Source organism: Nomascus leucogenys, chromosome 17 (genome assembly GCF_006542625.1).
Source record: "Nomascus leucogenys isolate Asia chromosome 17, Asia_NLE_v1, whole genome shotgun sequence".
NCBI classification, from domain to species: Eukaryota; Metazoa; Chordata; class Mammalia; order Primates; family Hylobatidae; genus Nomascus; species Nomascus leucogenys.
Window position 1 is genome coordinate 803,195 of NC_044397.1, and position 27,232 is coordinate 830,426.

General features: G+C 47.8%; 1 protein-coding gene across 1 annotated transcript; it reads left to right on the forward strand.

The window, feature by feature from the left end:
- The first annotated feature begins 6,799 nt into the window (after positions 1 to 6,799).
- Positions 6,800 to 12,060, forward strand: PIM1 (Pim-1 proto-oncogene, serine/threonine kinase). Its single transcript, XM_012496573.2, has 6 exons — positions 6,800 to 7,293; positions 7,410 to 7,516; positions 7,619 to 7,669; positions 7,762 to 8,128; positions 9,634 to 9,810; positions 10,574 to 12,060. The coding sequence occupies exons 1-6, from the start codon at positions 7,212 to 7,214 to the stop codon at positions 10,729 to 10,731; spliced, it is 942 nt and encodes a 313-aa protein (XP_012352027.1). The 5' UTR covers positions 6,800 to 7,211; the 3' UTR covers positions 10,732 to 12,060.
- The last annotated feature ends 15,172 nt before the right edge of the window (positions 12,061 to 27,232 follow it).

Sequence of the window (27,232 nt, forward strand, 5' to 3'; positions counted from 1 at the left end):
TAAAAAAATAAAAAAAATAAAATAAAATAGATTTATAAAACTGAAATAGGCCAGGCACAGTGGCTCATGCCTGTAATCCCAGCACTTTGGGATACCGAGGCAAGCGGATCACGAGGTCAAGAGATCGAGACCATCCTGGCCAACATGGTGAAACCCCGTCTCTACTAAAAACACAAAAATTAGCCGGGCGTGGTGGCGCATGCCTGTAGTCCCAGCTACTCCGGAGGCTGAGGCAGGAAAATCCCTTGAACCCAGGGGCCAGAAGTTGCAGTGAGCTGATATCGCACAACTGCACTCCAGCCTGGCGATAGAGCGAGACTCCATCTTAAAAAAAAAAAATGAAATAAATATCATTTTTTTTTTTTTTTTTTTTTTTTTTTTTTTTTTGAAGTCTTCTCTGTCCCAGGCTGATCAGTGCGCATCCCCACTGCCCCCCCCCCCCCCCCCCCCCCCACCCCCCCCCCCCCCTAATTTTTTTTTTTTACTTTCACCTGTACCAATGCTCGATCCCCCGATCCCCCCCCCCCCAATGCAACACTACCCCCCCAAATATCATATCCTTATCAAGGACAAGAACTAGCTAGGCATGGTGCCTCACACCTGTAATCCCAGCACTTTGGGAGGCTGAGGCGGACGGATCACGAGGTCAGGAGTTCGAGACCATCCTGGCTAACACGGTGAAACCCTGTCTCTACTAAAAATACAAAAAATTAGCTGGGCGTGGTGGCACGTGCCTGTAGTCCCAGCTACTTGGGAGGCTGAGGCAAGAGAATTGCTTGAACCCGGGAGGTGGAGGTTGCAGTGAGCCGAGATCGCACCACCACACTACAGCTTGGGCAATATAGAGTGAGACTCCGTCTCAAAAAAAAAAAAAAAATAAAAGGGACAAGAACTAGTTCTAATGACTACATAGATTCTTTGATCATTCTGAAATTGGGACACGGTGGATTTCCTAAGTGTCTCCCACTATCACAATGATTTCAATTTAAAAAGGTTTTCAGCTGGGTTTAGTGGCTTATGCCTGTAATACCAGCATTTTCGGCCGGGCGCGGCAGTTCACGCCTATAATCTCTGTAATCTCAGCACTTTGAAGGCCTAGGCAGGTGAATCACCTGAGGTCAGGAGTTTGAGGGCAGCCCGACCAACATGATGAAAACCCGTCTATGCTAAAAATACAAAAATTAGCTGGCTGTGGCGGCAGGCTCCAGTAATCCCAGCTACTCTGGACGCTAAGGCAGGAGAATGGCTTGCACCAGTGAGCCAAGATTGCGCTACTGCACTCCAGCCTGGTAGACAGAGCAAGACTCCATCTCAAACAACAACAACAACAAAGAAACAGCATTTTGGGAGGCCAAGACTGGCGGATCACTTGAACCCAGGAGTTTGGGACCAGCCTTGGCAAAATGGTAAACCTCATCTCTACAAAAAATGTGTAAATTATCAGCCGGGCGCAGTGGCTCAGGCCTGTAATCCCAGCACTTTGGGAGGCCGAGCCGGGCAGATCACGAGGTCAGGAGATCGAGACTATCCTGGCTAACACGGTGAAACCCCGTCTCTACTAAAAATACAAAAAATTAGCTGGGCGTGGTGGCGGGCGGCTGTAGTCCCAGCTACTCGGAAGGCTGAGGCAGGAGAATGGCGTGAACCCGGGAGGCGGAGCTTGCAGTGAGCCGAGATTGCGCCACTGCACTCCATGCTGGGCAGCAGAGCGAGAGTCCGTCTCAAAAAGAAAAAAAAAAAGTGAAAATTAGCCCGGCGTGGTGGCTCACCCCTGTAATTCCAGCTAGGTGGGAGGCTCAGGCAGCAGGATCGCTTGAGCGCAGGAGGTCTAGGCTGCAGTGCGCCGTGATCCATTGTGCCACTGCGCTCCGAGCCTGGGCAACCAGAGTGAGACTTTGTCTCAAAAACAAATAAATAAAAATTAAAACAAAAAAAGAAATATTCAGTTTTTGTTTTGTAAAGACAGGGTTTCCCTACGTTGCCCAGGCTGCTCTCCTGAGCTCAAGCAATCCACCTGCCTTGGCCTCCCAAAGTGCTGAGATTACAGGCGTGAGCCACCATGCCTGGTGGACTTCAGTCTTTTTAAATTTAGAATGTTTCCTGTCTGGCGGTGCGCGGTGGCTCATGCCTGTAATCCCAGCACTTTGGGAAGCTGAGGCGGGCGGATCACTTGAGGTCAGGAGTTTGGGACCAGCCTGGCCAACCTGATGAAACGCCGTCTCTACTAAAAATACAAAAATTAGTAGGGCGTCCTGGAGGGCGCCTGTAATCCCAGTTACTTAGGAGGCTGAGGCAGGAGAATCGCTTGAACCCGGGACGGGGAGGCTGCAGTGACCCGAGATCATGCCACTGCACTCCAGCCTGGGCGAGAGTGGGACTCTGTCTCAAAAACAAATAAAATAAATAAAAAACTGAGTAAATTTTTTTAGGAGATAAATGAGTGATGCAGATTCAATACGTCTCTACCTGATTAATTATAAATAGCATATAGAGTCTTAGTTATACAATCCTAGTTATATAAATACATTGACTAGACTTACAGACACTTTAAAAAATTGTGTACCGATATCACTTTCAAACTGTCTTCTAAACTTTTTTAAAAAAATTTCGTGACTACAGAAATCGCTGAAGTCATTGCTTTTTTTTTTGCATATGCATATAGTCCCTGGATGAAGTCATTCCTTTGACAATGACTTGATTAAACCCATATCAGGCAGAATATGAAAACCACCTAAGGATTAATTTGGATATTGTTCAAATTAATATTAATAAATGCTCCTCTTCCCAGAGAACTGTTAGTATAATTATGGCCTTTTATCTTTCCAAAAGCACTTGTCATTTAATTATCAGGGTGATTTTTCTGATTCTTTGTTAGATTCTTTGAGATAGCACAAATAGTGCTAATTTTATTAAGACTATATTTCGATGAATCAAAACATCAAGTTCCCTACTCTCAAGGAGTAACTTTTGACCCACAACACATCTGAAAGTTTACTAATTATCTTTTAAAGCAGTTTTAAGTAAATCAAAGCTGTTTGCCAAGCAAGGTCCATGTTTTGTAACTTCCAGCTGTGAAGCCCCCACCATATAAAGTAGATATATTAAATATTAATCACTTTAGCTCTAACTAATTAAATATTTAGTCCTTCAAAGACCTAGAAAAAGTGAAAAAGGTTGAAGTTGATGCATATTTTTTTTTCTTTTTTTTTTTTTTTTTTTGAGACGGAGTCTTGCTCTGTTGCCCAGGCTGGAGTGCAGTGGCGCAATCTCGGCTCACTGCAACCTCCGCCTCCCGGGTTCAAGCCATTCTCCTGCCTCAGCCTCCCGAGTAGCTGGGACTACAGGTGCCCGCCTCTGCGCCTGGCTCATTTTTTGTATTTTTAGTAGAAACGGGGTTTCACCATGTTAGCCAAGATGGTCTCAATCTCCTGACCTCGTGATCCACCCGCCTCGGCCTCCCAAAGTGCTGGGATTACATGCGTGAGCCACCGCGCCCGGCCGCATATTTTTTTTTTCTAAAAGGCCTAAAAGATCTACTAGAAACAACTATTTTAAATCACATCTCTCCCCAAAAGGTTAAAAATCGAACTATTAATCCAGTATTTTACCTTTGGTACCTTCAAGGTATAAGACCGTTTGGGCTGGGCGCGGTGGCTCACGCCTGTAATCCCAGCATTCTGGGAGGCCGAGATGCGTGGATCACAAGGTCAGGAGATCGAGACCACCCTGGCTAACACGGTGAAACCCCATCTCTACTAAAAATATAAAAAATTAGCCAGGCGTGGTGGCAGGCGCCTGTAGTCCCAGCTACTCAGGAGGCTGAGGCAGGAGAATGGCATGAACCTGGGAGGCAGAGCTTGCAGTGAGCCGAGATTGCGCCACTGTACTCCAGCCTGGGCGACAGAGCAAGACTCCGTCTCAAAAAAAAAAAAAAGGCCGTTTGAAAAAACATCATCATCATAACCACAATCAACATTATTGCCATCATCATTGCTAACATTTATTAGAAGTTTACTCTGTACTGGGTTATACGCTTTACAAACAAGAGTTTTATTTGCTCCTTATACAACCCTATGAGGTAGGTGCTGTTATTATCTCCATTCTGTCTAAAGTTTAATAAGGTTAAGTAACTTGACCAATGCCTAACTAGTAGCTGCCAGATCCCGGAATTGAAACCAGGCTAACTTAGTTTAAAGCCCTTGCGCCCAACCTTTATGTTCCTGAAGCCCACTTAATTCATTTAAATTTGGTATAAATTGATTTTAATTATGGCCTTTTTGTTGGAATCCATTATAGCCTTCTCTTTTATCAACAAATGTTGGATAAAGTATGCATTCAAGGAGGCTGGGCATGGTGGCTCACTCCTGTAATCCAAGGAGGCTGGGTGCGGTGGTTCACACCTGTAATCCCAGCACTTTGGGAGGCCAAGGCAGGCGGATCATAAGGTCAGGAGTTCGAGACCAGCCTGGCCAACATGGTGAAACTCTGTCTCTACTAAAAATACAAAAATTAGCTGGGCATGGTGGCGGACGCCTGTAATCCCAGCTACTTGGGAGACTGAGGCAGGAGAACCAATCGTTTGAACCCGGGAGGTGGAGGTTGCAGTGAGCCGAGATAGCGCCATTGCACTCCAGCCTGGGCAACAGGGCAAGATTCCATCTCAAAAAAAAAAAAAACACACACAAAAAAGTATGGGGAATAGGAAGACAAAGTATAATGGAAAAGTAAATGAACAAAAAGGATTTAAAAAAACATCCCAATTGTCAGATTAGTGGACAGTGAACCAATGCTCTCAGTTTGTTCATCAATCTGTGGTAGAACTACAGTTGTTTCCTAAAGAGTGGAAAGGCTTTGAATAAAAGTGGAGAGGTAGAGAGGGTTCTTCCAGGACAGGTTGATTGCTTCTGCAAAGGCAAAGGGTCTGTAAAGTGCTAGGTGAGTGGGAACAAGTGGGAATAGTTCTGTTTGACTACATTTGAGGGTTTGAGAAAGGAAAGGGAGGGTAGAAGGCGTGGAAGTGGGAATCACGTATGTTTAATGATGTCTTGTTCGGTGCCAAGGACTTTTAGACCCTGATAAGTGGAAAGCTTTGAATACTCAGGAGTTGAATTTAGGTCATTTCATCTCCTCTCTTAGCTGCTGTATGACCCTGTGCCATCCTACTTATGTTTCATTTTCCTATCTGCAAAAAGGGAGTAATTCTTGTTCCCTTGGGTTTTCTCCTAGTCATAAAAAATGAATGAGTTTGGCCACAGTACACAAACAAAAGGAAAATATGTAATATTTTGTAGGATAAATTCATAAAAGTTGTGGAGGATCTGGGCACTTTTATAAAGCTGGCACTGTAGAAAACTTTTAAAGGAAACATTTAAATTCACTAATGACAGCTATAGGGATCCTGATTTTTCCTTTAAATGGCAGGCACTTCAAAAAATTAAAATAGAATGTAGTTAGCTTTCAATTACTTAGGTCACTGACAATTCAATTTATGGATTATATAGTATTTTAATTTACTCATTTCACACGTCGTTACCAACTCTACATGAAGTTTAAAAGGACAAAGGATGCAAGTGGAATTGGTCAGTGTTCCGGGTTATTTCCAAGGGAGGCAGAGGGTGGGGGGTTTCCTTTGAGACAAGACTTGGGGTTGGCCAATAATTGCTGGTATTGCCTGCCTGGTAATACCAGGCTGATGAAAAGGTGACTACAACGTGAAAACTGGTTAAATCAAGCGCGCCCTCCCACCCTCGTTTTAGATGAGGAATTTTCCGCCCTCACAGAAGGGGCTGAGGCAGCATCTGGCATCACAACACTAACATTTGCTTCGTGATTTCCTCTTTACCCGGCCCTTTGACACACATCCCTTCGCAGGAATCAGGATTCGCTGGTGCTTTTGCATTTCTAAAATGGGAATCCCGGGGCTGAGCTTTTAGCCGGCCGGAACGACTGAGGGCTGCATCCCTTTCCCGCAGGAGCAGGGCTCCCGCCTCCAGTTCTGTTCCAGGCCTGACTCCTCCACTCCCTCCGTGACTCATGTCCTGCGGATCCTTCGCCCCCGACGCGCCCCCCAACACACAAACCCCCAGAATCCGCCCCCAGCCTACAGCGCGACGTCAGCCCGCCCCAGCCGACTTGGAGGTCTCGGGTCTGAGTCACACAGAAAGACCACCCTCGTCGGCATCCCCACACACAGTCCGACACCCGGCGCGCCGGCCTCCCCGCCTGACACACCAACGCCCGTCGTCTCCGCGCAACTTGTTATGCTCCGGCTCGAGCCCTTGACCCAAAAACCTCAGCGAAACGGAGAGCCGCAGAGCCGGCCTCGGGCGGCCTTTGATGGCTTTGTTATTGTTTGGGTTTGAATCGATACGCCCCTCCCCATCCTTCCTCCCTCGCGGCCCTACACCCAGCTCCCGCCTCCCCTCACGCCCCGCGCCCCTCCCCCTCCATTTTGGCGCCTTTTCCTTCCCGCCACGTCGTGGCGGCGTAGAGACCATTCTGACCGCGGGAGCGGGGCGGGGCGGGGCGGGGCGGGGCGGGGCGCGCCGAGTTATGCAGATCAGTCGGCTTCTGGTTGGCTGGAGAGCGCTGGCGGGGGCGGGGCCGGGGCGCGGCCACGGAGCGCGCGGGGCGGAGGCCGAGGGGAGTCGCCCAGTCCCGCCGCTTCCCCACCCCCTCTCCTCCCTCGGCCGGCCCGGCAGCCCTGCTCCCCGCCTTGGCCTCCCGGAGAGGCCCCGCCCTGTCCCCGCCCGCCGCGCCCTCCCCGCGCGCCCTCCCCGCCGGCGCGCTCCTCCCCTTTACTCCTGGCTGTGGGGCGAGCCGGGCGTCTGCTGCAGCGGCCGCGGTGGCTGAGGAGGCCCGAGAGGAGTCGGTGGCAGCAGCGGCGGCGGCGGGACCGGCAGCAGCAGCAGCAGCAGCAGCCACTAGCCTCCTGCCCCGCGGCGCTGCCGCACGAGCCCCACGAGCCGCTCACCCCGCCGCTCTCAGCGCTGCCCGACCCCGCTGGCGCGCCCTCCCGCCGCCAGTCCCGGCAGCGCCCTCAGTTGTCCTCCGACTCGCCCTCGGCCTTCCGCGCCAGCCGCAGCCACAGCCGCAACGCCACCCGCAGCCACAGCCACAGCCCCAGGCATAGCCTTCGGCACAGCCCCGGCTCCGGCTCCTGCTGCAGCCCCTCTGGGCACCGTCCCTGCGCCGACATCCTGGAGGTTGGGATGCTCTTGTCCAAAATCAACTCGCTTGCCCACCTGCGCGCCGCGCCCTGCAGCGACCTGCACGCCACCAAGCTGGCGCCCGGTGAGAGCACCTCCCCGCCTCCGGCCCGGGGATGCGGGGCGGCGGCGGGATCTCCTGGGTGGGGAGCTGGCGGCTCGCGGGCCGGCACTGAGTCCCCGTGCCTCCGCCTTTCCTAGGCAAGGAGAAGGAGCCCCTGGAGTCGCAGTACCAGGTGGGCCCGCTACTGGGCAGCGGCGGCTTCGGCTCGGTCTACTCAGGCATCCGCGTCTCCGACAACTTGCCGGTGAGTGGGCGCCTCGCGGTGGGGAGGGCGCGCCGGGCGGGGGGCGCACGGCCGTGCTTTAGCCCGGACGAGGGGACCTGACGGAGACTCTGGGGCTTCCAGGTGGCCATCAAACACGTGGAGAAGGACCGGATTTCCGACTGGGGAGAGCTGGTGAGTGCCCTCCAGGAGCGACCCCCAGGATGCGTGGGTGGGGTGAGGGCGCCCCCGACTCCCGCCCTAACGCGGCCCCCTCGCCCCTGCAGCCTAATGGCACCCGAGTGCCCATGGAAGTGGTCCTGCTGAAGAAGGTGAGCTCGGGTTTCTCCGGCGTCATTAGGCTCCTGGACTGGTTCGAGAGGCCCGACAGTTTCGTTCTGATCCTGGAGAGACCCGAGCCGGTGCAAGATCTCTTCGACTTTATCACGGAAAGGGGGGCCCTGCAAGAGGAGCTGGCCCGCAGCTTCTTCTGGCAGGTGCTGGAGGCCGTGCGGCACTGCCACAACTGCGGGGTGCTCCACCGCGACATCAAGGACGAAAACATCCTTATCGACCTCAATCGCGGCGAGCTCAAGCTCATCGACTTCGGGTCGGGGGCGCTGCTCAAGGACACCGTCTACACGGACTTCGATGGTGAGCCAGGCCCGGGAGGGAGCTGCCCAGGTGATTCGGCCCGGCCCGGCCCAGCCCGGAGGCCTCGGCCGGTCTCCCGCGCCAGCCTTTTGTAAAGGTCATTGGGCCGCCTGGCTCGATGCTAGCCGGGGTGGGACGCAGGAGAGCCTCCCAGCGTAGTAAAGCCGGGGATTTTCAGCCAGCTGAACCTGTAATGTTTCTGGCATGATTTTATATTCTTCAAGTGGAATTCAGTTAGTTCCAGGCTTTCCCGATGAATAAGAGGTTGTGGGCAACCGGCAGTAGCCCAGATTTTTCTAAAGTCTGACCCAGTTTCCCCGCCAGTAAAAGGATGGGGGCGGGGGAAGAGGTGGAAATTGATGCCGGTTTTGTCATTTTTGTTGTTTTATAAGGGAGTTAGTTTTCTGTATGGTAGTTTTAGAGCTGCAGTTCTTTCCTCCTTTCTGATCTAGGGAAGGTTAAGGAATAGGAACTACATTATTACTGGTGGCTTTTTTTTTTTTTTTTTTTTAGTGTTATGGGGTGAGAGAGGAATGAATGTTGTGAAATAAGATCTGTCGCTGGTTTGAAAATTAGTTGGGTGTCTCCGCAGAAAGGATGAAAACCTATCCTAGGGAGGGGCTTGGAGCGGGTTCTTTCAGAAAAGAAGGAATGGAGAGCCTGAGATCAAAGCTGCGGAGGGTGGGTCATCATCTGAGCGGCTTAACCTAACAAACGACAGCCTTTCAAAACTTGTGACTCGGGCTTGTGGTTTATGTTTATTTGCCCTTGGAGGACGCTGGGTTGGGCTGCATTTTTTGTATTTAACAGTTAATGGCTGGCCGGGTCCTCCCATGTTTTTTCTTTCAAGTCTTTGCTGCCCCCTGGTGAGCACCAGCGGCATGGCACCTCCTTTTTCTTTTACTACCCAAAGTTTGTAAACAGGAATCACGTGGTCTGAAACCAACCCTGCAGCTCTGTCTACCTTTCCTCTAGGGAGGAAAGGGTGTGGGTGTCTGCTCCTGCGCGCATCGGGTGGGGAGGAAGGCCTCCCAAAGGGCACCCTGACTTAGGATGTTGTGCAGGCATCCTTGCTTGGATCCTGTCGGCCATGAGAATCTCACCCGGGCTCCTGGGCAGTGGTAAATGCAGTTTAAGGATAGTCTGTCAGATACCTTTCTTGGTTGTGCAGACACGCATCCCTTCATCCTTCCGCAGGCGGTCCTGCCTCACAGGTTCTCAAGTTTTGGGTCTGCAGCCAGCTGTGTTTGTTTCTTGGAGCAGTTTATAAAGAATTTCAGTTTATGGTTTGGGCTAGCAGAGAGGTGGGTAATGCTTTGGGTTGGAGAGATGCCATAAGCTGCGCCTCCACTCTCCTTAGCCCAGGGGGAAAAATGGAGTTCACCCAGCTCCTGAGAGAAGGGATTTTTTTTTTTTTAAAAAGAAAGAATTATATATACCACCCAGTTTCTTTGTGCTTATTTTTGCTGAAAGTGTGTTTTCTCTTCTATTCCCTTGGCTCACAGGGACCCGAGTCTATAGCCCTCCAGAGTGGATCCGCTACCATCGCTACCACGGCAGGTCGGCGGCAGTCTGGTCCCTGGGGATCCTGCTGTATGATATGGTGTGTGGAGATATTCCTTTCGAGCATGACGAAGAGATCATCAGGGGCCAGGTTTTCTTCAGGCAGAGGGTCTCTTCAGGTAACTGATGGAAACCCCTGGCCATGGGGTTATTGGTCTTCATGGGGCTGTTAGTCTTCATGGGACAGTCATTGAAATTCTGGAGAGCTTCACTCTCCAGTAGATTCCATGACCCTTGGCTTAGAATTGTAGGTGAGTGATTTACACTTGAGCTGGCCTCATAAATCACATGGTTTGCACTTGAGCTTTCCTTGGGAGGTCAGAGGAAGAGCCTGTGTGAGCATATTAAGGAGAAAAGCCAATCTGGCTTCCCCAAAAAGTTTTTTAAAGGTACCAACAGAAACCTGATAACTACTGGCTATTTTGCCTGGGAGTAAAAAGTTAAAAGCTCTTTTAGCATCTCCTTTAAGGCAGCAGCTCCAAATATTTTGGTACCAGTGACCTCATTGTGGGTGGTGTTCGTGTTTGTAAGTTGGTAGGTGAATTGAATCACCTCATCATGCTCAGTGGTGTCTCATCAAAATCTCTTGTCATCATCCTTCCTATTTCTGATGAGTGGGTGTTGTGGGAAAGGCCCCCACTATTGAAGTTTGAAAACCACAGGTTTAAGAGGGGAGTCAGTTTTTAGCTGAAAGCAGACTGGAGGACCCAGATATTAGTCAATACTTTCCCATTGAAGGGTACCCAGCACAGTGTTCTAGAAAGTGCTTGGCCTCCCTGGGACCACAGACTTGTGGGCCTCTGAGAAGCAAATGGGGAAGACCTTTGCAGTATAAAAACAAGTTGAGTCATTCATAACCTCTGTCTATCCTCCTTTCCGCAGAATGTCAGCATCTCATTAGATGGTGCTTGGCCCTGAGACCATCAGATAGGCCAACCTTTGAAGAAATCCAGAACCATCCATGGATGCAAGATGTCCTCCTGCCCCAGGAAACTGCTGAGATCCACCTCCACAGCCTGTCGCCCGGGCCCAGCAAATAGCAGCCTTTCTGGCAGGTCTTCCCCTCTCTGTCAGATGCCCGAGGGAGGGGAAGCTTCTGTCTCCAGCTTCCCGAGTGACACTTCTCGCCAAGCAGGACAGTGCTTGATACAGGAACAGCATTTACAACTCATTCCAGATCCCAGGCCCCTGGAGGCTGCCTCCCAACAGTGGGGAAGAGAGACTCTCCAGGGGCCCTAGGCCTCAACTCCTCCCATAGATACTCTCTCCTTCTCATAGGTGTCCAGCATTGCTGGACTCTGAAATATCCCGGGGGTGGGGGGTGGGGGGGGTCAGAACCCTACCATGGAACTGTTTCCTTCCTCATGAGTTCTGCTAAATGCCTCGATGGGTCAGGTAGGGGGGAAACAGGTTGGGATGGGATAGGACTAGCACCATTTTAAGTCCCTGTCACCTCTTCCGACTCTTTCTGAGTGCCTTCTGTGGGGACTCCGGCTGTGCTGGGAGAAATACTTGAACTTGCCTCTTTTACCTGCTGCTTCTCCAAAAATCTGCCTGGGTTTGGTTCCCTATTTTTCTCTCCTGTCCTCCCTCACCCCCTCCTTCATATGAAAGGTGCCATGGAAGAGGCTACAGGGCCAAACGCTGAGCCACCTGCCCTTTTTTTCTGCCCCCTTTAGTAAAACTCCGAGTGAACTGGTCTTCCTTTTTGGTTTTTACTTAACTGTTTCAAAGCCAAGACCTCACACACACAAAAAATGCACAAACAATGCAATCAACAGAAAAGCTGTAAATGTGTGTACAGTTGGCATGGTAGTATACAAAAAGATTGTAGTTGATCTAATTTTTAAGAAATTTTGCCTTTAAGTTATTTTACCTGTTTTTGTTTCTTGTTTTGAAAGATGCGCATTCTAACCTGGAGGTCAATGTTATGTATTTATTTATTTATTTATTTGGTTCCCTTCCTGTTCCAAGCTTCCATAGCTGCTGCCCTAGTTTTCTTTCCTCCTTTCCTCCTCTGACTTGGGGACCTTTTGGGGGAGGGCTGCGACGCTTGCTCTGTTTGTAGGGTGACGGGACTCAGGCGGGACAGTGCTGCAGCTCCCTGACTTCTGTGGGGCCCCTCACCTACTTATCCAGGTGGGTCCCGGCTCCGTGGGTGGTGGGGAGGGGCATTGCCGACTGTGTATATAGGATAATTATGAAAAGCAGTTCTGGATGGTGTGCCTTCCAGATCCTCTCTGGGGCTGTGTTTTGAGCAGCAGGTAGCCTGCTGGTTTTATCTGAGTGAAATACTGTACAGGGGAATAAAAGAGATCTTATTTTTTTTTTATACTTGGCGTTTTTTGAATAAAAACCTTTTGTCTTAACTCGTGGCTTCTTCTAATCGTTGTCTGTGCAGAGGCATTGCTAACCTGCATTTATTGAGCATTTGGTAAGTGCCAAAGAATTGTAGGAGGAGAAAGGAATTTTCAGCCTAAATCTGGCTTCCTTCAACATTAGGATTTCTGGGATAGTCACCTTCCCGAAATGAATGTGTGGTCAAGGGGTAGGACCAGTATTGTCAAGATTTGGGCAATATCTGGCATGGGGGCCTAATACAATAACCTTTTCCAAATTAAAATTTTAAAGCTATGCAAATAGGATAGATGTGACAATTTTCAAGTGTTCAATAGCCATTTATGGCTAGTGGCCACCTCATATAAAACATCATTGCAGAAAGTTCTATTGGACAGGGCTGATCTAGAGATAACAAATACATACCTATTACCAAACTAACCATTGAAGCTTTTATCAGTTGTCTCTCACTGATAGTAAAACATTTTGAGCATGTCCCCTTGGTACATGTTAAGTTTATTGAAAAACTATTACCTATATTACTCAGTTCCTGATTCAAGTTTCCTTTGCCTTTAGTGTGAGGTTTAGTGTTTTTTTTTTTGAGACTGGGTCTCTGTCGCCCAGGCTGGACCAGCTAGCATGCCTCTGCCAGTGGCACGATCTCGGCTCACTGCAACTTTCACTTCCCGGGTTCAAGCAATTCTGCCTCAGCCTCCTGAGTAGCTGGGATTACAGGTGCCTGCTGCCACGCCCGGCTAATTTTTGTATTTCAGTAGAGACAGGGTTTTACCATGTTGGCCAGGCTGGTCTCGAGCTCCTTGACCTTGTGATCGCCTGCTTCAGCCACCCAAAGTGCTAGGATTACAGGTGTGAGCCATCGTGGTCCGCAGCCTTTTTTTTTTTGGAGATGGAGTCTCTCTCTGTGGCCCAGGCTGGGGTGCAGTGGCGCAATCTAGGCTCATTGCAAGCTCTGCCTCCCGGGTTTTAAGTGGTTATCTTGTCTCAGCCTCCCAAGAAGTTGGGATTACAGGCATGCGCCACCACGCCAGCTAATTTTGTATTAGTAGATACGGGATTTCGCCATGTTGGCTAGGCTGGTCTGAAACTCCTGACTTCAAATGATCTGCCTGCCTTGGCCTCCCAAAGTGCTGGGATTACAGGCATGGGCCACCGCGCCCGGCCTAGTCTTTAACAATAGTATAATTTATTATGTAGCATAGAAAAAATAATAGATTGGTGTGGTGACACTAAAGTCGTGACCAGATAAGACCCGGTCTACAAAAAATAAGTAAAAATTAGCTGAGCATGGTGGCATACACCTGTAGTCCTAGCTATGCAGGAGGCTGAGGCAGGAGGATCACTTGAACCCAGGAGCTCCAAGGTTGCAGTGAGTTATGATCACACTATTGCACTCCAGCCTGGGCAACAGGTAACCCCGCTTAAAACACACACACAGTAGTGGATGGGTAGAAATGTGAGTTTGACTTAAGGTTTCCGCCTCCGGTGTGTTTGACAAAAGGCCAATATTGGGAGTAGGTGAAATGTTAGCTCTGCCATTTTCTTACTGCTTATTCTAGAATAGTATTTTTAGTCCATGGTTTCTTTGCAGGGATCTGTTTAATAGGCCCTTTGTCCATTTTGTGTGAGTTTAGTTAAACTGGATGGCAAGACCCATGAATCCACTTTGTACGTGTGGCCTGAATACATCCTGATATTTTGAAAGCACACTGGAGTGCCATTGTCAATTCATATATTAAGTATTGGTAAATGTTGGTTTCTTGTTTCTTTATAAATATCCACGGTTATAATACTCCCTCCCTGGGGGTCATCATGCCCCCAACCCTCAATGCATCCACACGCCCTTTGGACACTGGCCCATATGTACCCTCCAGGTTGCTGGAGGGTGCAGACCATAATACCCCTCACTCCCCATTGGGTTCTGGTGTGTGTCTACTCTTAAGCTTAGACTAGATCCCATACCTCAGCTCAGCCCCCATGTGGCTATAAAGAGGAAGGAAGGATGTCTTGGTTCTGGGGGGCTGGTTTTCTGAGGTTCCCCTTTTCTCTAATCTCTCCCATCCCCCACACAACATACACACACTACCAACATCTTGGAGCCTGAGGGTTACATGCTTCATCCTTTCCAGTAAAGCTGACACTTGGATAATTAAAAGTTGCCGCAAACTATTAAGGAAATCAGGCAAGGCCCCACCCTTCTCTTTCTCGAAGTGAGTTTCTGGCAGTTTCCCCATCTAATGAGACTGCTGGGGGGGAATGGAAGAAAGTATCTCTGAATAAAGACAGATCGTGCCCCTGTTGGGTGCAAGATATTAAGAGTTTTAGGGGGAGGGTGAAAGGTCATATTTAGTCTCTTCTCAAGGGCAGTTTGACATCTAGTGTGGAAAGGGAATCAGATAACTAATAAGTCCATGGGGGATCAATGTCATGGCCAGAGGAATATAGACAGCAATGGTTAAAAGCATTGACTTGGGAATCAGCCTTGAGCTTACTTTTTTTTTTTTTGAGACGGAGTCTCGCTCTGTCACCCAGGCTGGAGTGCAGTGGCGCGATCTCGGCTCACTGCAAGCTCCGCCTCCCGGGTTCACGCCATTCTCCTGCCTCAGCCTCTCCGAGTAGCTGGGACTACAGGCACCCGCCACCACGCCCGGCTAATTTTTTGTATTTTTAGTAGAGACAGGGTCTCACCGTGGTCTCGATCTCCTGACCTCGTGATCCGCCCGCCTCGGCCTCCCAAAGTGCTGGGATTACAAGCGTGAGCCACCGCGCCCGGCCGCCTTGAGCTTACTTCTCTAGAAACCTTGGGCAAGTTATTACACCCTCTAAAACTAATCTCTAAACAGAGATACTCCTGGATTGGATTATTAGGAGACTGGGTTAAATAGCAGATATACTTACATATGGAAAAAATACTATCTCCCGCCTAGGATGCATATGTATGTAGTAAAAGTACAAAGAAGTACAGGGGGGGGTAGGGTGTGGTAGTTCACACCCATAATCCCAGCACTTTGGGAAGCCAAGAAGGGAGGATCACTTGAGCCCAGGAGTTTGAGACTAGCCTGGCCAACATGACAAAACCCCATCTCTACAAAAAAATAGAAGCATTAGCCGGACGTGGTGGTGCATGCCTGTAGTCCCAGCTACTTGGGAGGCTGAGGTGGGAGGATCGATTGAGTCCGGGAGATGGAGGCTGCAGTGAACCAAGATGGCACCACAACATTCTAGCTTGGGTGAAAGAGCGAGACCCTGTCTCAAAAAAAAAAAAACAAAAAAACCAAAACAAACAAAAATAAAAGTACAAGGTGATAATAAATTCCTAGAGTCAGGGAAGTGGTTATTACCTTTGGGGAGGAGGGAGGGAGGTTGTGAAAGAGGCCTTCGACTATTTTGGCAATGCTTTATTCCATAAACTACATGGTAGGAGTAAGGTGTTTGTATTATTCTTTTTAATTTTTTGGGTTGTTTTAAATGTTTTATGATAAACTTTATTTTAAAAAGTTTTTTTCTGGCCGGGCGCGGTGGCTCACACCTGCAATCCCAGCACTTTGGGAGGCCGAGGCAGGCAGATCACAAGGTCAGGAGATCGACACCATCCTGCCTAACACAGTGAAACTCCATTTCTACTAAAAATACAAAAACTTAGCCAGGCGTGGTGGCACGTGCCCATAGTCCCAGCTACCCAGGAGTCTGAGGCAAGAGAATCGCTTGAACCCAGGAAGCGGAGGTTGCAGTGAGCTGAGATAGCTAGCCACTGCACTCCAGCCTGGGCGACAGAGTGAGACTCTGTCCCAAAAAAAAATTTTTTTTCTTTCTTCTTTCTTTTTAAAAATTTATTTATTTATTTTAGCCAGGCACGGTGGCTCATGCCTGTAATCCCAGCACTTTAGGAGGCTGAGGTGGGCGGATCACCTGAGGTCAGGAGTTCGAGACCAGCCTGACCAACATGGTGAAACCCAGTCTCTACCAAAAATACAAAATTAGCCGGGCATGGTGGCACATGTCTATAGTCCCAGCTACTCAGGAGGCTGAGGCAGGAGAATCACTTGAACCCAGGAGGTGGAGGCTGCAGTGAGCCACGATCACGTACAGCCTGGGTGACAGAGTGAGACCCTGTCTCAAAATAAATTATATATATATATATATATATATTTTTTTTTTTTTTTTTTTTTTGAGACAGGGTCTCACTCTGTCACCCAGACTGGAGTGCAGTGGCATAATCTTGGTTCACTGCAACCTCCACTTCCTGGGTTCAAGCAATTCTTGTGCCTCAGCCTCCCAAGTAGCTGAGACTACAAGCGTGTGCTACCACACCTGTCTACTTTTTGTACTGTTAGTAGAGATGGGGTTTCACCATGTTTGCCAGGCTAGTCTTGAACTCCTGATCTCAAGTGATCCACCTGACTTGGCTTCCCAAAATGCTGGGATTACAGGTGTGAGCCACTGTGCCCGGTCCATTTTTTTTTTTTTTTTCTTTTGAGAGACCGATTTTTGCTCTGTATCCCAGGCTGGAGCGCAGAGGCATGAACTTGGCTCACGGCAACCTCTGCCTCCCAGGTTCAAGCGATTCTCCTGCCTCAGCCTCCCAAGTAGCTGGGATTACAGGGACCTGCCGCCATACTCGGCTAATTTTTGTATTTTTAGTAGAGATGGGGTTTCATCTTCTTGGCCAGGCTGGTGTCAAACTCCTGACCGCAGGTGATCCTTCCACCTCGGCCTCGCAAAGTGCTGGGATTACGGGCACGAGCCACTGTGCTCAGCCTTTAGCTTTTTCTTTTAATTCAGACAGGGCCTCACTATGTTGCTCAGGCTAATCTTTAATTCCTGACCTCAAGTGATCCTCCCTCCTTGGCCTCCCAAAGTGCTGTGATTACAGGTGTGGAATATCACGCCCAGCCTATGATAAGCTTTTAAAAGTGATGAATATATTTGTGCTTATCATTCATGTAGGAGGCAGCAGATGGAGTTATTACTGCCCTTGGCTGAGGTGATCTGGGAAGGCTTCAAAGAAGAGGTGGCATTTCACCTGGATTTTGAAGGATGGAGCCTCAGCCTGTTTCCCTGTAAAATAGGCACCAAACACGCAGAGAAATCTGGGTGTGCTAAATGTTTTTCCCCCACTAGACTAGGAATCAGCAAACTACGGCCTGCTGCCTGAACTGGTCCCTGTACTGTTTTTGTACGGCTTGCAAGCTAAGAATAGATTTTACATTTTTAAATAGTTGAAAATCAATCAAATGAATAATAATACGTTGTGATATGTAAAAACTATATAATACTTGGCTGGGTTTAGTGGCTCATGCCTATAATCCCAGCACTTTGGGAGGCCGAGGTGGGAGGATTGCTTGAGGCCAGGAGTTCCGGACCAGCTTGGGCAACCTAGCAAGACTTCCATCTCTACAAAAAATAAATAAAAATTAGTCAGGCATGATGGCCTAGCTACTTGGGAGGCTGAGACAGGAGGATTACGTGAGCCCAGGAGTTTGAGGTTACAGTGAGCTGTGATTGCACCACTGCACTCTAGCACTCCAGCCTGGTTGACAGAGCAAGACTCTATCTCTAAAAGAAAAAAAAAAAAGAGGCCAGGTATGGTGGCTCATACCTGTAATCCCAGCACTTTGGGAGGCTTAGGTGGGCGGATCACCTGAGATCAGGAGTTCGAGACCAGCCTGGCCAACGTGGTGAGACCCTGTATCTACAAAAAAATACAAAAATTAGCCCAGTGTGGTGGTGCATGCCTGTAATCCCAGCTACCAGGGAGGCTGAGGCAGGAGAATTGCTTAAACCCACAAGGTGGAGCTTGCAGTGAGCCAAGATTTCTCCATTGCACGCCAGCCTGGGCAACAGAGTGAGACTGTGTCTCAAAAAAAAAAAAAATATATATATATATATATACACACACACACACTTGTACCCACATATACAACTCACTTGTCTGTGTTCATAAATAAATCTTGTCCATTTACATATTGTCTATGGCTGCATTTGTGATACAATGGCAGAGTTGAGTAGTTAAGACACTCAGTATGGCTGGCGAAGCTGAAAACATTTACTATCTTGTCCTTTACAGAGAAATTTGCTAATCTCTACACTAGATTATGGTCCCATTGACTCATTTTTTGTTGTTGTCGTTTTTTGGGGTTTTTTTTTTGAGACAGAGTCTTGCTCTGTCATCCAGGCTGGAGTGCAGTAGTTCGATCAGGGCTCACTGCAGCCTTGAATTTCCAGGCTTAAGCAATCCTCCCACCTCAGCCTCCTGAGTAGCTGTGACTACAGGTGGGCGCCACTGTGCCCAGCTAATTTGTTTTTTTGTTTGTTTGTCTGTTTGTCTTAAGACAGGGTCTTGCAATGTTGCCCAGGCTGGAGTGCAGTGGTACGATCATGACACACTGCAACCTCAACCTCCTGAGCTCAAGTAATCCTCCTGTCACTGCCTCCCAAAGTGCTGGGATTACAGGCATGAGCCATTGTGCCTGGTCTGGACTACATCTTTGATAATGCTTTTTTTTTTTTTTTTTTTTTTGAGATGGAGTCTCACTCTGTCCGCAGGCTGGAGTGCAGTGGCATGATCTCAGCTCACTGCAACCTCCACCTCCTGGTTCAAACTTTCTCCTGCCTCAGCCTCCCAAGTAGCTGGGATTACAGGCGCCCACCACTACGCCTGGCTAATTTTTGTTTTTGTTTTGTTTTTTTTGAGACGGAGTCTCGCTCTGTCACCCAGGCTGGAGTGCAGTGGCGCGATCTCGGCTCACTGCAAGTTCAGCCTCCCGGATTCACGCCATTCTCCTGCCTCAGCCTCCCAAGTAGCTGGGACTACAGGCGCCCGCCACCATGCCCGGCTAATTTTTTTTTTTTTTTTTTTTTGGTATTTTTAGTAGAGACGGAGTTTCACCATGTTGTCCAGGATAGTCTCGATCTTTTGATCTCATGATCTGCCTGCCTCGGCCTTCCAAAGTGCTGGGATTACAGGCATGAGCCACCACGCCCGCCCGGCCTGATAACTCTTAACCTAGTACCAGGCATGTAGTAGTTCCTTAGTGGTAATAGCTAACATACAGTACCTACTGTGCGCCCAGCACTATTCTGCATGTTTGCGTGCATTAACTTATTTATCCTTACAACAACTCTCTATGACACTATTGGAGAGTACAGGGGGAAACACTGTTATTTGTTTTATTTTATTTTTAATTTTTATTTAATTTTATTTTTTTTGAGACAGAGTCTCGCTGTATTGCCCAGGCTGGAGTGCAATGGCGCGATCTCGGCTCACTGCAATCTCTGCCTCCTGGGTTCAAGCGATTCTCCTGCCTCAGCCTTCTGAGTGGTTGGGATTACAGGTATGTGCCATCATGCCCAGTTAATTTTTGTATTTTTTTTTAGTAGAAACCGGGTTTTGCCATGTTGGCCAGGCTGGTCTCAAACTCCTGACCTTGGGTGATCCACTCGCCTCGGCCCCCCAAGGTGCTAGGATTATAGGCATGAGCCACTCCACTCGGCCTATTTTATTGTTTTAGAGATGAGGGTCTTGCTATGTTGCCCAGGCTGGCCTCAAAATCTTGGCCTCAAGCAATACTCCTGCCTCAGCCTCCTGAGTAGCTGACTGTACAGGTACATGCCACCTAGCCTGGCTTGATGCAGTTATATATCCCCATTTCACAGATGGGGATAACAGACATGCAGAGCAGTAAAGTATCATGTCAAAGGCCACATATTAGATAGTGGACAGGTCAGAATTTGGACCTAGGCCATCTGTGGTTCTATGGTCATCTGGACTCCGTGATCTTGGCTCACTGCAAACATTTGTGTGGATTAGCCACCTCAAGGTCCCTTCAGGGCCCAGGATCTGGAGGTGAGAACGGTTCTTCCCCAGATTCCAGAGTTGGGTAAGCCATTCTGTTCTGTGGAAATAGTCATTATGAACTCCTGTAAACTATCTTTCACTTGGGCCTGGCTGGGGAGGAAGAGTTGGAGGCTGAAAAGGGAGAAGAAAGGGGACCCGGGGGGGTTGGGGTGGGGCAGGGGCACATTTCTTGTAAATGTTGCTCAGCTCCTTCAACTGCTGTGCTGGTTCTTGGAAACCTTCACCACAAAAGACCTATCGAGAACAGTGTTAAAAAAGATATGGCCTCATCCCCCAGTTCATTTCCTGCCCAGCCTTGCACTACTAACCCCAATTGCCAAGAGCAAGGTTGCAGTGTCCCCTCAGCAGTGCTGTGGGAGGAAGTGCAAAAATAAGCAGAACTAGGGGCAAGCCCAGAGGACTGTCTTTATTTTTATTTATTGTAACAGGACATCCGATGTACAGAAGTGGATTCATCATAATCCTTGGCTCATCATATATTCTCATCCTTGGTCCAAGAATGGTCTTTCGTTTTATATAAATATATATATATATATATATATTTTTTTTTTTTTTATCAGAGTCTTGTCACCCAGGCTGGTATGCAATGGCACGATCTCGGCTCACTGTAACCTCCACCTCCCAGGTTCAAGTAATTCTCTTGGCTCAGCCTCCCAAGTAGCTGGGATTACAGGCGCCTGCCACCATGCTCGGCTAATTTTTTGTATTTTTAGTAGAGATAGGTTTCGCAATGTTGGCCAGGCTGATCTCGAACTCCTGACCTCAGGTGATCCATCTGCCTTGCCCTCCCAAAGTGCTGGGATTACAGGCGTTAGCCACCGCATCCGGCCCGTTATTATTATATTTTATCATATTGGGTAGTGAATCCACCACCCGGCTCAAGAAACAGAATATTAACAATGACATCCATCTATCTATATGGTCCTCTCTTAGTCCATTTCTTACCTTCCCCAGATACAACCCACTGTCCTAAATTTTGTGTTTGGCATTCTCTTACTTTATATTTTATTTACTTATTTTGAGATGGAGTTGTACTCTGTTGCCCAGGCTGGAGTGCAGTGGCCTGATCTTGGCTCACTGCACCCCCTTCTTCCTGGGTTCAAGCGATTCTCCTGCCTCAGTCTCCAAAGTAGCTGAGATTACAGGCATGTGCCACCATGATTTTTGTATGTTTAGTAGAGACAGGGTTTCACTATGTTGGTCAGGCTGGTCTTGAACTCCTGTCCTCAGGTGATCTGCCCGCCTCAGCCTCCCAAAGTGCTGGGATTACAGGCATAAGCCACCATGCCCGGCCTATTTATTTACTTACTTTGAGTTTGTCACCAGGCTGGGGTACAGTGGCGCAATCGAGGCTCACTGCAGCCTCAAATTCCTGGGCTCAAGTGATCCTCCCACCTCAGCCTCCCAAGAAGCTGAGACACAGACATGTTGCCACCACACCTTGCTAATTTTTTTTTTTTTTTTTGAGATGGAGTCTTGCTCTGTCACCCTGGCTGGAGTGCGGTGGTGCAATCTAGGCTCACTGCAAGCTCCACCTCCTGGGTTCACGCCATTCTCCTGCCTCAGCCTCCCAAGTAGCTGGGACTACAGGTGCCCACCACCACGCCTGGCTAATTTTTTTGTATTTTCTAGTACAGACAGGGTTTCACCATGTTAGCCAGGATGGTCTCGATCTCCTGACCTCGTGATCCGCCCGCCTCAGCCTCCCAGAGTGCTGGGATTACAGGCGTGACCACTGTGCCCAGCTAACTTTAAAAATTTTTTATAGAAATAGGATTTTGCAATGTTGCCCAGGCTGGTCTCAAATTTCTGGGCTCAAGTGATTCACCCACCTTGGCCTCCCAAATTGTTGGGATTACAGATGTGAGACACTGCACCTGGCTAACAGCATAGCAGCATTCTCTTACTTTAAAATAAAATTTTATTTAATAGGTATGTATCCCTAAATTATGTAGTATTTAGTATTTTTATTTTGTCTTATTTTATTTCATTTCATTTTTAGATGGAGTCTCGTTCTGTCAGCCAGGCTGGAGAGCAGTGGTGCGATCTCGGCTCACTGCAAGCTCTGTCTCCCGGGTTCAAGTGATTCTCCTGCCTCAGCCTCCCGAGTAGCTGGGATTATAAGCATGCGCCACAACGCCCTGCTATTTTTTGCATTTTTAGTAGAGATGTGGTTTCACCATGTTAGCCAGGCTGGTCTCAAACTCCTGACCTCAAGTGATCCACCAGCCTTGGCCTCCCAAAATACTGGGATTATAGGTGTGAGCCACTTGTGCTCGGCCAATTGTTTTTCAATTTTTAATTTTTGGGGTACATAGTAGGTGTAAATATTTATGGAGTACAGGAGATGTTTTTACACAGGCATGCAATGTGTAATAATCACATCATGAAGAATGGGGTATATGTCTCCTCAAGCATTTATCCTTTGTGTTACAAATAATCCAATTATGCTCTTGTAGTTATTTTTAAATGTACACTTAAATTATTATTGACTATAGTCACACTCATTGTTTCTATTTTTTTTTTTGTACCCATCAACCATCCCCTCTTCCCTACGAGGGTCCCACTGCATTTCCCAGCCCCTGGTTACCATTCTTCTACCCTCTGTCCATGAGGTCAATTGTTTTGATTTTTAGAATTCCCAGATAAATGAGAACGTGCAATGTTTGTCTTTCTATGCCTGGTTTATTTCACTTAGCATAATGACCTCCAATCCCATCCATCCATGTGGTTGCAAATGACAGGATCTCATTCTTTTTTATGGCTGAATAGTACTCCATTGTGTATATGTACCACGTTTTCTTTATCCATTCATCTGTCGATGGACACTTAGGTTGCTTTCAAATCTTGGCTATTGTGAACAGTGCTGCAACAAATATGAAAGTGCAGCTATCTCCTCGACACACTGATTTCCTTTCTTTGGGGTATATACCCAGCAGTCGGATTGCTGGATCATATGATAGTTCTATTTTTGGTTTTTTGAGGAACTTCCAAACTGTTCTCCATAGTGGCTGTATTAATTTACATTTCTACCAACAGTGTAGGAGGGTTCCTTCCCTTTTCTCCACGTCCTCACCAGCATTCATTATTGCCTGTCTTTTGGATAAAAGCCATTTTAACTGGGGTGAGAAGATATCGCATTATAGTTTTGATTTGCATTTCTCTGATGATCAGTGATGTTGAGCACCTTTTCATATGCCTGTTTGCCATTTGCACGTCTTCTCTTGAGAAATGCCTGTTCAAATCTTTTGCCCATTTTTAATCAGATTATTGGATTTTTTCCCTATTGTTTGAGTTTCTTATATGTTCTGGTTTTTAATCCCTTGTCAGGTGGGTAGTTTGCAAATATTTTCTCCCATTCTCTGGGTTGTCTTTTCACTTTGTTACTTTGTTGATTGTTTTCTTTGCTGTGCAGAAGCTTTAGCTTTTTTTTTTTTTAATTGAGACGGAGTCTTACTCTGTCACCCAGGCTGGAGTGCAGTGGCTCGATCTAGGCTCACTGCAACCTCCGCCTCCTGGGTTCAAGCGATTCTCCTGCCTCAGCCTTCCAAGTAGCTGGGATTACAGGTGCGTGCCACCATGCCCAGCTAATTTTTGTATTTTTAGTAGAGACGGGATTTCACCATGTTGGCCAGAATGGTCTTGATCTCTTGACCTCCTGATCTGCCCGCCTTGGCCTCCCAAAGTGCTGAGATTACAGGCGTGAGCCACCGTGCCCGGCCCAATTTTTGTATTTGTAGTAGAGATGGTGTTTCACCATGTTGGTCGGGCTGGTCTCGAACTCCTGACATCAAATGATCCTCTCACCTTGGCCTCCTAAAGTGCTGGGATTACAGATGTGAGCCACCAAGCCTGGCTGCACAAGTTTTTTTTGAGACGGAGTTTCACTCTTATTCCCCAGGTTGGAGTGCAATGGCGTGATGGCATGATCTCGGCTCACTGCAACCTCCATCTCCAGGGTTCAAGCGATTCTCCTGCTTCAGCCTCCCAAATAGCTGGGATTACAGGCATGTGCCATCAGGCCCCGCTAATTTTGTATTTTTAGTAGAGATGGGGTTTCTCCATGTTGGTCAGGCTGGTCTCGAACTCCCGTCCCCAGGTGATCCGCCTGCCTCGGCCTCCCAAAGTGCTGGGATTACAGGTGTGAGCCACTGTGCCCAGCCATGTGCAGAAGCTTTTTAACCTGATGTGATCCCATTTGTCCATTTTTGTTATGGTGGCCTGTGCCTTTGGGGTATTCTCAAGAAATCTTTGCCCAGACCAATGTCCTGGAGAGTTTCCCCAAAATTTTCTTGTAGTAGTTTCATAGTTTGAAGTCTTAGATTTAAGTCTTTAATCCATTTTGATTTGATTTTTGTATGTGGTGAGAGATAGGGGTCTGGTTTAGTTCTTTTGTGTATGGATATCCAGTTTTCCCAGCACAATTTATTGAAGAGACTGTCTTTTCCCCAGCGTATGTTCTTGGCACCTTTGTTGAAAATGAGTTCACTGCAGGTGTCTGCATTTGCTTCTGAGTTCTGTGAGTTCTCTATTCTGTTCCATTGGTCTATGTGTCTAGTTTTTTTGAAATGTTTTTGAGACAGAGTCTCACTCTGTCTCCCAGGCTAGAGAGCAGTGGTGCAATCTCAGCTCACTGCAACCTCCTGGATTAAAGCAAATCTCGTGCCTCATCCTCCTGGGTAGCTGGGATTACAGGCATACACCATCATGTCTGGCTAATTTTGGTATTTTTACTAGAGATGGGGTTTCACCATGTTGGTCAGGCTTGTCTTGAACTCCTGACCTCAGGTGATCCACCTGCCTTGCCTTCCCAAAGTGCTGGGATTACAGGTGTAAGCCACCGTGTCTGGCTGTATAATATATATTTTTAAAATTTCCAACTTTTAAGTTGGGGGTACACGGGCAGTTTGTGCAGGTTTGTCTCTGTAGTATAATTTGAAGTCAGGTAATGCGATTTCTCCAGTTTTGTTCTTTCTGCTTAGGATAGCTCTGGCTATTTCAGGTCTTTTGTGGTTCCATATAAATTTTAAGATTATTTTTTCTATTTCTGTGAGGAATGTCATTGATATTTTGATAAGGATTTCATTGAATCTGGAGATTGCTTTGGGTAGTATGGACATTTTAACAATATTGATTCTTCCAATTCATGAACATAAAATATCTTTGCATTTTTTGGTGTCCTCTTCAACTTCTTTCATCAGTGTTTTATGATAAAGATATTTCATTTCTTTGGTTAATTCCTAGGTATTTAATTTTGTTTGTGACTATTATAAATGAGATTACTTTTAAACTTCTTTTTCAGATTGTTCACTGTTGGCATACAGAAATGCTACTTGTTTGTTTGTTTGTTTGTTTTGAGACAGAGTTTTGTTCTTGTTGCCCAGGCTGGAGTGCAATGATGCGATCTCGGCTCACTGCAACCTCCGCCTCCCGGGTTCAAGTGATTCTCCTGCCTCAGTCTCCCGAGTAGCTGGGATTACAGGCATGTGCCACCACACCCAGCTTTTTATTGGGTGTTACTCCATGTTGGTCAGGCTGGTCTCGAACTCCCAACCTCAGGTGATCTGCCTGCCTCGGCCTCCCAAAGTGCTGGGATTACAGGCGTTAGCCACCACACCCAGCTTTTTTTTTTTTTTTTTTTTTTGAGACAGAGTCTTGCTCTGTTGCTCAGGCTGGAGTGCAGTGGTGCAATCTCAGCTCACTGCAACCTCCATCTCCTGGGTTCAAGCGATTCTCCTGCCTCAGCCTCCCAAGTAGCTGAGACTACAAGTGTGTGCTACCACACATGGCTAATTTTTGTATGTTTAGTAGAGATGGGGTTTCGCCATGTTGGCCAGGCTAGTCTTGAACTCCTGATCTCAGATGATCCGCCCGCCTCAGCCTCCCAAAGTACTGGGATTGTAGGCATGAGCCACCGCGCGCAGCCTGCGCTACTGATTTTCATATGTTGATTTTGTATCCTGCAAGTTTGCTGATTTTGTTTATTAGTTCTAATAGTTGTGTGTGTGTGTGTGTGTGTGTGTGGAGTCTTTAGGTTTTTCCAAATATAAGATCATATCATCTGCAAACATCCTTTCCAGTTTGGATGCCCTTTATTTCTTTCTCTTATCTGATTGCTCTAGCTGTATTTAGTTTGTTATTGTTATTGGTGGTTTTTTTTTTTTTTTTTTTTTTTTTTGAGACAGAGTCTCGCTCTGTCGCCCAGGCTGGAGTGCAGTGGCGTGATCTCGGCTCACTGCAAGCTCCGCCTCCCGGGTTCACGCCATTCTCCTGTCTCAGCCTCACCGAGTAGCTGGGACTACAGGCGCCCGCCACCACGCCCGGCTAATGTTTTGTATTTTTTTTTTAGTAGAGACGGGGTTTCACCGTGGTCTCGATCTCTTGACCTCGTGATCCACCCACCTCGGCCTCCCAAAGTGCTGGGATTACAAGCGTGAGCCACCGCGCCCGGCTTGACACAGTATCTCACACTGTCCTTGAGGCTGGAGTTCCCTGGCACAATCTCAGCTCACTTCAACCTCCCCATCCTGAGCTCAAGCGATCCTTCCACTTCAGCCTCCTGGGTAGCTGAGACTACAGGTCTGTACCACCACACCCAGCTAATTTTTGTATTCTTTGTAGAGACAGGGCTTTGTCATCTTGCCCAGGCTTCTCTCAAACTCATGGGTTTAAATAATCCACCTACCTTGGCCTCCCAAAGTGCTGGGCTTATAGGCGAGCTACCACACCTGGCCCTTTTGGGGCTTTTTTGAGACAAGGTCTCGCTCTGTCACCCAGACTGGAGTGACAGTGGTATAATCAAGGCTCACTGCAGCCTTGACCTCTCCGGACTCAAGTGATCCTTTCACGTCAGCATCCTGAGTAGCTGGGACCACAGGTGTGCACCACAACACTCAACTAATTTTTTATTTTTTTATTTTTTGTAGAGATGGGGGTCTTGCTACATTGCCCAGGCTGGTCTCGAACTCCTCAGCTCAAGTGATCCTCCTGCCTTGGCCTCCCAAATCGTTGAGATTACAAGCATGAGCCACCACACCCAGCCTATTTAGTTTCAATTATTCTTGAATGTTATAAAAATAGTATCATGCATGTAGGTAGTGATCTGGAACTTGTTCTTTCCACTCTGCATTATGTTATAAGGACTCATGCATGTTATAACATGTAGCTGTAGTTCATTTTCACTCTAGAATATTCCATTGTATGAATAGGCATTTGGGTTATGGCCAGCAGAAGCCAGTCTTTAGATGTCCCCTGGGTTAAATAGCTTAGGAGATCAATACACACAGCAAAGTTTTGCCCTTGTAACATAACCAGGAGCCAGGAGCAGG